Here is an 11,522-nt window from a genome sequence, read left to right as displayed (position 1 = left end):
CACATTGGAACCGCACACGAGAATTCGGTGCGTGGCAATAGTAAATATAATAATTGTTTAATAACAGACAAACATATCTTTGGCCTTGACACAGTTATTGGAAGAGGGCTATAATGTTCATGCACTTAATGTTTTGATTTTTGTGGAACTGTCATTCCCATGTTGCAACTCGAATATGACGACATTTTTCCAGCGCCCGGTAGAAGCGTTGGTGAGTGGTTGCAGCCGAGAAATTCTGTAGGCTAATTTAGGAGGTATTTAACGTCTACACTTATGTAATTGTGTTAACACCAAATAGTAACTAATCGCGTTAAGCATTACTGTCGGTGATGTAGCTAATATGTGTAGTTACTTAATAAACTAACTGTTACTCGCAGTGTGGTAGCTGCTTGCTACCTAGCGACTGTATGTGAAGTCCTGTGCACACAGAATGACAGGACACACAGCTAGCTAGCTGGCTGGCTAATTAGCTATCTAACCAGTTCATCCTAATTAGCTAGCAAACGTGTTGACTGTCTCATTCAAGCGTTTCGTTCCTTTGTTTAAGAAACATTCTTGCCCGTGTTGTCCCTCAATGGCGCTCTTTTTCTTTTGTTTTTTTTTTAAACGAAGTGAAATTTATTCTCTGTCTGCCTACATTCCGAAACAACTAACGCTATGGTGTTAGCTACCTATCTACCTACCTACCTAGCTTGATGCGTTTGCACAGCGGTAGCTGTCACTGTTTTATCTTAGATAACATTTACTTACGTTTCGCTGAATTGGAGTTGTCACCGATGTGCCTCAGGTCAGTGACATCCATAAAGACACCGCAGAACCGGTCAAGTACCATGAATTGCGAAGTGTACGGTGATTAAAGTTTTTCGGTGGTTAAAGTTAGGGCAATTGTCAAACTTGTGTGGTCTGGTGCCTTTGAGCGCCTCAGAACCCGCATAAAGCTTTATACAGCGTGATACCAAACTAGGCATTATTTTATCCTAAATTCCAGCTATTTTAATAACTTTGGCTGTATGCCCTGGACTATTTAAATTACAACTCCACCCGTGAATCCAGAGCCAATTTTTGTTTGCAGTAACTCCTGTCTTCAATTCCATTCTACTTTTAATCCACCGTGTGCCTTAAGTATTTTTAGACATGTTTTTGGAACATCGTTTTCATCGTGATGTATGATAAAAAGTAAATGTTTCATAAACATAGATTCTCAGTTCAGTGTTTGAGGTCACTAGGGGTATAAAACACATTACACTACACAAACAATGGCTTTATGATATCAGTGTAAGGTTTCCTCATTATTTGATATGCGTTAAAGTGAGGGTTGGTGAAATAAGATTTGAATCGCTATATTATTGTTTTGTGGCATTAACAACTGCACTGCAGGCTTTGGTTATGACCTGCATACTTCCTCTGTTGGCAGCCGTCTCCATGGTGATGAAGTCATCTGTTGAAGAGGATGAAGGGGGGTGGGGCCTCGGAATCCCAGAAAAGATGAGGAACAATGCCGACTGGGTGGACATCACCCAGGATTTCAAAGGGGCCTGTAAAGGTGTGTGTGTTTGTGCGCTTGCACATGTATGGGTGTGTCTGTTAGTGCTTCACTTGATATTTACACAGGAGACATAAACATAGTAAATTATTTAAATAATGAAAAAGAAGCTTTATCTCCTCTTCTGTGCCTTGTACAAGGTAATGGAGCAGGCCTGATTTAGAATGACTATTTTTACTGAACAGACCCAACTTGGCTATAGTACTGTGCCAGCTGTTTGTTGTTATTAGAGCCAACTGGGATTTCATTGACTCTCTCAGGATGTAAGTCTCTCCCTCTCCCACAATAGTTTTTTCCACTGAGCCATCGGGGGGAAAAAAGCATTTTCTGAATATTTGTGGTGTGCTCATCCAGGCAATGCAGAAGATGCAACCCAAACAAGTAAAAAGCATGTATATGTAAGAAATACTCAGTGTCTCAGGTGAAAAATGTATAGAAAAAAGGCAGGAAGCCAACCCGAGTATCCAACTGAAACGTTTAATGAAAACGAACGAATATGAAACCAAACATCAAAGTGCACTAACCTTAATAAAAGGAGCCAACGTAATATACGATGACCGACAAGTGGTCATACAAACAGAACAGGCTTAAATAAACATGATCATATGATAACCCCCACCTTGTCAACCACCGTGACACTCCGATGTAATCATTTAAGCTGTTGTACATGTAAGCACTGTCTGGAGCTGTGTTGGATTCTACAGAGCCCAGTGGTTTCATTTCTGGGGGTTGAAGATTTTCCAGGCTGTAGAGTTTGAGAGAAACAGGGTTGCGAGAATACTTAGCTGCTGACTCTTTGCAAACATACAGCCTTTGTGAGCAAGTTGAGTCCTGAATTCAGGCATTTTGTAAGAATCTTCCTTGAATGTGAAATTGTCTGGGGAAACGGCACTCAAAACTAGCTTGTACTGTGGTGTGACCATGTTTAAAATACAAGAAATGAGCTAATAATATATGTCTTAGCAAGCAAATACTAACTATAATCAGTATAGGCAGCTATATTATACATGATTGATTGGTGTGAAATTGTTTAATTCATTAAGCCATTCCTTCCATTTGAAGTGAAGCTAATCTTTTTATTTTGTCCAAAATCAAAATAAAATTCTTTATTTGCTTCTTCACTTATGCAGAACTGAAACTTGGAGAACTGCTCCATGACAAGCTGTGAGTATCAGCCATCCATGTCTGTAACAGTTTCTTCCAGAGAGCTTTGCAGACTAGAGGCACTCTGTCCAGATCAGAATACTGTATAGTGGAAACATCGAACGCTTATTGCACTTGCAGGTTCGGTCTGTTCGAGGCGATGTCGGCCATCGAGATGATGGACCCAAAAATGGACGCGGGGATGATCGGGAACCAAGTGAACCGGAAAGTTCTCAACTTCGAGCAGGCCGTCAAGGTCCGTCTTCGTACGCTCTTCTGTAACCGCACGTCGAGAAGGCCCTGCCATGCCCTTGGGTTTTGATTGCTGTTCTTGGGATCCTCATGGTTGTGTTGCTCTCTCTTGGTAGGATGAGGCCATCAGAGTGAAGGACCTGTCCCTGCCTGAGCTGATCGGAATTGTGGACACCTGCTTTTGCTGCTTGGTTAGCTTTCTATTTACAGTTTTACAGTTTCCATGTATGTTGCTTGCTGTGCTTTGTTTTCTTTAAATTGAAATACAGCTTTTTTAAATGTGCAAAATAATATACCACATCTGCAGAATATGAAATATGCAACATTGCTCTTGAATTGGGAAATATCTCTCTCTCTCTCTCTCTCTCTCTCTCTCTCTCTCTCTGTCTGTCTGTCTGTAGATCACATGGCTGGAGGGTCACTCTCTGGCGCAGACAGTCTTCACCTGTCTGTATGTGCATAACCCTGAGCTGATCCTGGACCCTGCCCTCAAAGCCTTTGCCCTCGGCATCCTCAAAGTGTGCGACATCGCCCGCGAGAAGGTCAACAAGGCCGCCGTGTTCGAGGAGGTAACAATATTTACCGGCTCTCCTTTCTGCTGCCACGTTTTTGCCTGACTCCGTTTGAATCTGACCGGCCGTGTTTCTGAACCTTCAGGAGGATTTCCAGGCGATGACCTACGGGTTCAAAATGGCCAACAACGTGACGGACCTGAGAGTCACAGGTAGCGAACGGCCTCTGGCGCTGGAACTCATCGCCGTAGCGTTCCTGCTGCATGTTTCCACTTGCGTAACGTGCGTTTTCCTTTTTCTCCCTATCCGTTTGCCATAGGGATGCTGAAGGATGTCGAGGATGAGCTGCAGAGGAAAGTGAAGGTATCGTTATAAAGGAACACTGCCAAACCCTGCAATACCTTCTCCAGTGATGATGAACCTGACATGTTTTTCATATTCCAACTCTCTCTCAGAGCACCCGCAGTCGGCAGGGAGAGCAGCGAGACCCTGAGGTGGAGCTGGATGTAAGAGCAATGTGATGGTCAGAAATACTTTTGGTACTCTGATGTTCGGTGCAATGCAACTCACATAGCACATGTTCTCTTTCTCTTCCTCTCTGTTCTCAGCATCAGCAGTGCCTGGCTTTGTTCAGCAGGATTAAATTCACCCGCCTCCTGTTGACTGCTCTCATTTCCTTTACTAAAAAAGAGGTGCGAAATGAGCCGTTTATGGGCATGTTAAATGGTTTGGGATGGGTGAAGGCTCTGATTGGTTGATGGGTTGTGGGCTTGGCTGCAATTTCAGACGAGTGCTGTGAGTGAAGCCCAGAAGCTGATGAGTCAGGCAGCAGACCTCCTGCCCGCAATACACTCCACCATCCAATATGGCATCCAGTCACAGAACGACACCACTAAAGGAGGTATTACACATATACAAACAGACACACACGTGCAGCCATTGAACACAGCATTTAGTCATAGAAGGACAACATAAAAGGTATCACGCACGCACACACGTGTCTATATCACACACGTTTATTTACATTTACGGCGCTTAGCTGACGCTTTTATCCAAAGCGACTTACAATTATGAGTGAGTACAAGTTGAGCAATTGAGTACAAGTTGAGTACAAGTTGAGCAATTGAGAGATGTCCTTTATCAGCTGTTTGTGTAATTCAGAAGCACTTTGCTTGCACAGCTGATGAAAGAAATGTTGTGCACATCACTACAGTTTTGAATATCTGTCTGTCTATTGATTTAATAGCAATATCACACAAGACGAATGCTGTTTCACTGAATACCAGCACAGATATGATTCATGTGAGTTGTAGGCAAAAGGCTCCAGCTGGTCGAAATAGCGGTTATATAAATATATAAGTGTGTGTGTGTGTGTGTGATATAGGTAGTCAATATTATGGTCAAGTACATGAGGTTTCCAGAGTTACTTCATTAGCAGTACAAGCAAAGTGCTTCTGAAGTGCTAGGAGGTGAAACCAGCGTTTAGGTTAAAGTAGATGTTTAAATCATAACATTCATTCCATGGGGTTCTCAACTACAAAGAATATAGACAAGATCTTTTTCTTTGATTTTATAAATTCATTGCAACCATAGCAACAACTGGCAATACAAACAGCCATGTCATTACTGCAAGGCCATTAGCATAGCAATGCCTTGTCACTGAAAATGACAAATCGTTCATTCTGATGGTCGGAAGGTGTTCCACAAAATGGTCAGCAGGCCTTCTCTTGGTTTTGAGGTAATAAAAGAGTGTTAACAGGCAAAAGAGGCCTAACATTGCATTAGACATATTAATAACGTAAAACATAAAGGAGTATAGAGAGTCTTTCTCCTTTTAGGGCAGAAGCCTCCGCAGGCTTCAGCAAAGGCTGGGTAGGCTTTGGTGTACCTCAGGGTGAGATATATGACCTCTCCACCAGGCTCAGGATGGTACAGAAAAACAATCTTCTTTAGGACAAGGTTAAGAGAAGTCTTCTCTTGGAATTTGGTGGTAACGGGTTACAACTGGTGCTGTGTGTTGAATGTCAGTTTGCATATGCTGACTAATGTATGGTTTGGATATAATGGTGGTGAATGCAAACACTTATGTAAAACGGTGGGGTAAATACATAATCACTTCTGACCAATGTATAAAAATGTGGGTTCTTTGATCATTAGACATTCTCCGGAGGGTACCTCAATAATGCTTGTTAAGGTTAACCTGCAATAAAAGACGGACCAGCTATTTTCTTTAATTCTGAAGTGTGCATCTTTATTTTCTATGTGAATGTTTAACTTTACAACTAGCTGACTGGGGATTTAGGAAGGACTAGTAACACTGGTTAACTCTCGCACAAGTAATACAGCAGACAACTCTGAGTAGGAGCGGGTCCTTCTCTGCTGTTATTTTAGTGGATTTGTTAATTTACATTTAGCACATGTAGAGAGGTTGTAGGATGGAGACTTTATACGTCTTTATATCTTTATATTTTGTTCTTTCTCTGAACACACGTCGTATTCCCCAGACCATCCCATCATGATGGGCTTTGAGCCGCTGGTGAACCAGCGCCTGCTGCCACCCACGTTCCCACGCTACGCCAAGATTATCAAGCGTGAGGAGATGGTCAGCTACTTCAGCAAGCTGATCGAGCGGATAAAGACCGTGTGTGAGGTCATCAACACCACCAACCTGCACAGCATCTTGGTAAGGGGGCGAACTGGTCTCAGAAATGCATTCGTACAGTAGCTGAAAGGAATGCCATTTTACTTTACATCTTACTTTGTGTGTGTATGCGTGTGTGTGTGTGTGTATGTGTGTGTTTGTGTGTGTGTGTGTGTGTGTACACGTATGTTTGTTTTTCAGGATTTCTTTTGTGAATTTAGCGAGCAGTCCCCTTGTGTACTGTCAAGGTCTTTATTACAGGTATACAGCTCCCATCCATGCTTAAATCACTGTAATCCAGGTAGGCGAAGACACCGCTAGCCTGCATTACCACTGTAATCCAGATAAATACTGTATAAACATATTCAATCTGTACACAGTCTGTACTGTGTAGAGCAGATGTATTCAGTCTGTACCTGGGTGAGTCATTGCATTCTGTCATGTTTTTTATGTGCTGTTATTAATACTTTTGGGGTTTTTGTTCATTTGTGTAGACTACATTTCTGATTGACAATAAAAAAGTGTTCGGGACTCACCTGATGCAGGACATGATCAAAGATGCTCTTCGCTATTTTGTCAGCCCGCCTGTTCTGTCCCCAAAGTGAGTGGGTGTGTTGCTGGGAGGGTGGGTGAGTGTTGGTGTGATTGTGACTCAATATATTTGCATATTGATGGTGACGTGTTGAGATTGTGTCTCAAGCACAACTTTGCTGTTGCTGCCTGGTGTTAACTGGAGTTACATCTGCAGGTGCAGTCTGTATAATAACCACCAGGCCAAAGACTACATCGACTCCTTTGTCACTCACTGCTCTCGGGTATGCCTGTAACTACACCGCAACAACCTGTGCTACAACTTCAACACGAAACATATATACTATATTGCCAAAAGTATTCACTTGTCTACCTTCACACGCATATGAATTTGAGTGACATCCCAATCTATGGATTAATATCCATCCTTTGCAGCTGTAACAGCTTCAGCTCTTCTGGGAAGGCTTTCCACAAGGTTTAGGAGTGTGTTTATGGAAATCAGACACTGATGTTGGACCAGAAGGCCTAGCTCTCAGTCACAGCTCTAATTCATCCCAAAGGTGTTCTATCTGTTTAAAGTCAGGACTCTGTTCAGGCCAGTCAAGTTCTTCCACACCAAACTCGCTCATCCATGTCTTTATGGACCTTGCTTTGTGCACTGGTGCGCAGTCATGTTGGAACAGGAAGGGACCATCCCCAAACTGTTCCCACAAAGTTGGGAGCATGAAATTGTACAAAATCTCTTGGTATGCTGAAGCATTAACAGTACCTTTCACTGGAACTAAGGGGCTAAGCCCAAATCCTGAAAAACAACCCTACACCATAATCCCCCCTCCACCAATCTACACTTGGCACAATTAAGGCAGGCAAGTACCATTCTCCTGGCAACCGCCAAACCCAGACTCGTCCATCGTATTGCCAGATGGAGAAGTGTGATTCGTCACCCCAGAGAACACATCTCCACTGCTCTAGAGTCCAGTGGCGGCACACTTTACACCACTGCATCCATCGCTTTGCCTTGCACTTAGTGATGTAAGGCTTGGATACAGCTGCTCGGCCATGGAAACCCATTCCATGAAGCTCTACGCACTGTTCTTGAGCTAACCTGAAGGCCACATGAAATTTGGAGGTCTGTAGCGATTGACTCTGCAGAAAGTTGGCGACCTCTGCGTATTATGCGGCTTAGCATCCACTGACCCCACTCTGTCATTTTACGTGGCTTACCACTTCGCGGCTGAGTTGTTGTCATTCCCAGTTGCTTCCACTTTATTATAATATCACTGACAGTTGATTGTGGAATATTTAGTAACGATGAAAATTCATGACTGGACTTGTAGCACAGGTGGTATCCTATCACGGTACCACGCTGGAATTCACTAAGCTCCTCTGTGACCCATTCTTTCACAGTGATTGGAACACCTGAATTAAATTATTTGGATGGGTGAGCGAATAATTTTGGCAATATAGTGTAGTAACTGGAGAGTGAAATGGTAGAAATGTAATATCTATTGCGGCGAATTGTTTCCCCAGCCGTTCTGCAGTCTGATCCAGATTCATGGCCACAACAGAGCTCGCCAGAGGGACAAGCTGGGTCACATACTCGAGGAGTTTGCCACCCTGCAGGATGAGGTAGGTGTGGGGGTGGGGGTGTGTGTAATATAACATCCACCTTTACATATCTGTTGGGCCTGTAGCTGATGTCCAGTTGTACTTCAGCCATGCAGAGTTGCCATATGCCTTGCATTACACTCGTGGGGAGACATGCGGAGTTGTAGCTGATGTTGTGTGTTGTGATGAGGCTGAGAAGGTGGACGCAGCTCTGCACGGTCTGCTGATGAAGCTGGAGCCTCAGAGGCAGCACTTGGCCTGTCTGGGCACCTGGGTTCTCTACCACAACCTGCGCATCATGATCCACTATCTGCTCAGCGGCTTTGAGCTCGAGCTCTACAGCATGCACGAGTATTACTACATCTACTGGTGAGTCTCATCTACCACTCCAGTGCTAATGCTACTGCATGAGTATTACTACATCTACTGGTGAGTCTCATTATACCACTCCAGTGCTAATTCTACTGCATGAGTATTACTACATCTACTGGTGAGTCTCATCTACCACTCCAGTGCTAATGCTACTGCACAAGTACTATTACATCTACTGGTGAGTCTCATGTACCACTCCAGTGCTAATTCTACTGCATGAGTAGTACTACATCTACTGGTCAGTCCCATGTACAACATTAGTTATAATACTACTGCATGAGTACTACTACATCAAGTAACCACTACATTACCAAAACTCTAAGGTATCATACTAGTGTACTATGACAGCTATTAGCTACTTCTACCACATTATACTATAGTACAAGTACTGGTCAGTCTTTGAAATATTATATTTATTAAGATTATACTACATTATTGCGCAAGTACTAAATCTAGTTGTCTGTCATCTACTGTAACTATAAAATAACATTAAACAAATCTTACAGTATGCAGCAGTTACAACAGTAATATCCCTTGTAAAATTCCTCCAATGTAATGGTTGTATTAGGCTGTTTGTAAGGTGTGTGTGTGTGTGTGTGTGTGTGTATAAAGTGCATGCTCTTGTGTGTAACTTGAGTGCAGGTACCTCTCTGAGTTCCTGTACGCGTGGCTGATGTCAACACTGAGCAGGGCAGACAGCTCCCAGATGGCGGAGGAGCGCATCGTGGAGGAGCAGCAGCAGAAAGGACGCAGCAGCAAGAAGAGCAAGAAGAAGAAGAAAGGTATCACCCCCCACTCCAGCCCATTGGTTGGTAGGAAAAGGGGCGGAGTCGGAAACTCAGGCAGCACTCTGGAGAACTGGTAATGAGGTTAAAAGATGCACGTATGCGGTTGTTCGGTAACTGTGGTTGGCTCCCTGCTCTCTCCTCAGCTCGTCCTCTGGGCAAAGAGATCACCATGAGCCAGGCCTACCAGAACATGTGCGCTGGCATGTACAAGGTAAACCCTGGACTGACACACACAAGCGCTTAATCCGTCCTGCTAACCAAGTTCTTTATAGTCCAGCCTTCTTGATGAGTCCCTCCTCGGTCCGTACAGACCATGATAGCGCTGGACATGGACGGTAAGGTCCGAAAGCCTCAGTTCGAGCTGGACAGCGAGCAGGTGCGCTACGAGCATCGCTTCGCCCCCTTCAACAGCGTGGTCACGCCCCCCCCGGTGCACTACATCCAGTTCAAGGTACCAGGGCCCTGCCCCAACCCCACCCCAGACTCCACCGCCGCTCTTAGCTCCAGAGTACCACAAATGCTGGATGTGTCATCATGCGACTCTCATTTTTGGGCAGGAAATGTCGGACTTGAAGAAATACAACCCCCCGCCGCGCTCAGCTGACCTGTACACAGCCGCCAGCAAGCACTTCCAGCAGGCCAAACTCATACTGGAAAACGTCAGCAGCCCTGATGCCGAGGCAAGGCCTGCGTCCAGTTCACATGCATAAAGGCACAGTTCACCCAAAAAAGCTGATGAGGCTAACATTAACTGGAAGTTAATGGTGACCGGTTAGCATAATCTTCAATGCAGAATGCTAAAACCTGCCCCTAACAACTTCAGCACCGTGGTCCCTCTGTTGGCATTTTGGGTGAAACACTCCTCCACAAAGACACACATGGCAGAAATGCATCGCTGTTTTAATGCTGAGTCAAAATGCAAGCATGACTTGGCTAGCATAAAGCAGCTCTTCCCTGTCCGCCATGCAGTTTCATTGCAGACTACCATTTTAAACTACTAAAGATGGAAACGATGTCTCTTTGTGTCATAATGGGTTTTTTTTTTCCCCTCGGGGTGGTCTAGGTGAACCGTATCCTCAAAGTGGCCAAACCGAACATTGTCGTGATGAAGCTGCTAGCAGGAGGACACAAGAAGGAGACTAAGGTAGGGTGACGGCATTGGCTGTTCCACAGCCACCTCCTGTCTTTTCTCTAATGCATCATGGAATTCAGGTTTTATTGCCGTGAACAAACACAGGAACATGGTGAACTACATTATTTTTTTCAGGCCCTTCCTGAGTTCGATTTCTCTGCGCACAAGTACTTCCCCATAGTCAAAATCATCTGACTCCTTCTAGTGAAGGTCCCCCGCGCCTCACAGCCTGAGCTCTCCAGGTTCATCTCCCCCTCCTGAGCTCTGAGTCATGGAACCGCAGGGTCCACATCCACCACACCACTTTACCGTTGCACGAGCAGGCGACAGGGCTCCGTTTTCTTCACAGTACGACTTAACTGATTACTCAAAGGTTACTCAAGATGACTGGGAATTTGAGAAGGCAATTCGTTTTGTGACTGCAAGTATATAAAAGACCCTTTTGTGTAAAAGTCTTCTGATGGAGTTGATGGAACTGGTTATGTGGAAAGGCTTCTGTAGACTTTCATGTTTAATTACCAGTGTTTTACTCAGATGCATGTGACATTGGGGGGGTGCATATGTCGGTGTGTCTTTTCCATAATTTGCGTGTATGTAAATTTTTGTTACTTTCAATTAAATTGTCATCTCAGAACACAACCTTTTTTAAATAAAGATTTTAAAATTTAAAACCAGTGAACATCTTTCAGATTTGGTCTTACTTATTGAATGCGTTTGAAGTTTTGAAAAAGATCTTTGGCACTTTAAAAATTTACAAAAATAAAAATGTAAATTTCAAAACAACTTTTACAACAATTTTATGGAACTGTGATATGTACAGTTAGAGTAACATTCTACTAGCATATTTTATTAATTACTGAGCAGTCCTTCCTCAATTTACTAAACTGAACATTTCTAGCTCTATTAAGCAAACGGTAAACTGGTTCTACCGAAATATGCATGTAAAAGAACAATTAAAATTTAACTTTCAGCATTGTGCTGATTGCTTGTTTTAGCACAG

At 43.7% G+C, this 11,522-nt stretch overlaps 1 protein-coding gene across 3 annotated transcripts; it reads left to right on the top strand.

The window, feature by feature from the left end:
- The first annotated feature begins 149 nt into the window (after nucleotides 1-149).
- naa35 (N-alpha-acetyltransferase 35, NatC auxiliary subunit) lies at nucleotides 150-11,210 on the top strand. Of its 3 annotated transcripts, none has more exons than XM_035536517.1 (23): nucleotides 150-211; nucleotides 1,415-1,543; nucleotides 2,674-2,707; nucleotides 2,828-2,942; nucleotides 3,055-3,129; nucleotides 3,340-3,507; nucleotides 3,596-3,662; nucleotides 3,770-3,813; nucleotides 3,906-3,956; nucleotides 4,059-4,142; nucleotides 4,237-4,351; nucleotides 5,955-6,133; nucleotides 6,293-6,352; nucleotides 6,586-6,692; nucleotides 6,840-6,906; nucleotides 8,153-8,251; nucleotides 8,421-8,599; nucleotides 9,245-9,384; nucleotides 9,534-9,601; nucleotides 9,701-9,841; nucleotides 9,948-10,070; nucleotides 10,454-10,534; nucleotides 10,658-11,210. In XM_035536517.1, the coding sequence occupies exons 1-23, from the start codon at nucleotides 160-162 to the stop codon at nucleotides 10,715-10,717; spliced, it is 2,238 nt and encodes a 745-aa protein (XP_035392410.1). In that variant the 5' UTR covers nucleotides 150-159; the 3' UTR covers nucleotides 10,718-11,210. The 3 variants fall into 3 exon arrangements, with proteins under 3 accessions (XP_035392410.1, XP_035392411.1, XP_035392412.1); XM_035536518.1 differs by having other exon boundaries at nucleotides 180-254; XM_035536519.1 differs by lacking the exon at nucleotides 150-211 and adding an exon at nucleotides 263-787.
- Nucleotides 11,211-11,522: the final 312 nt, after the last annotated feature.

Source organism: Electrophorus electricus, chromosome 18, assembly GCF_013358815.1.
Source record: "Electrophorus electricus isolate fEleEle1 chromosome 18, fEleEle1.pri, whole genome shotgun sequence".
Classification (NCBI taxonomy): domain Eukaryota; kingdom Metazoa; phylum Chordata; class Actinopteri; order Gymnotiformes; family Gymnotidae; genus Electrophorus; species Electrophorus electricus.
The sequence above is the reverse complement of the archived record's forward strand: the minus strand, read 5'-3'. Positions and strand labels throughout refer to the sequence as shown.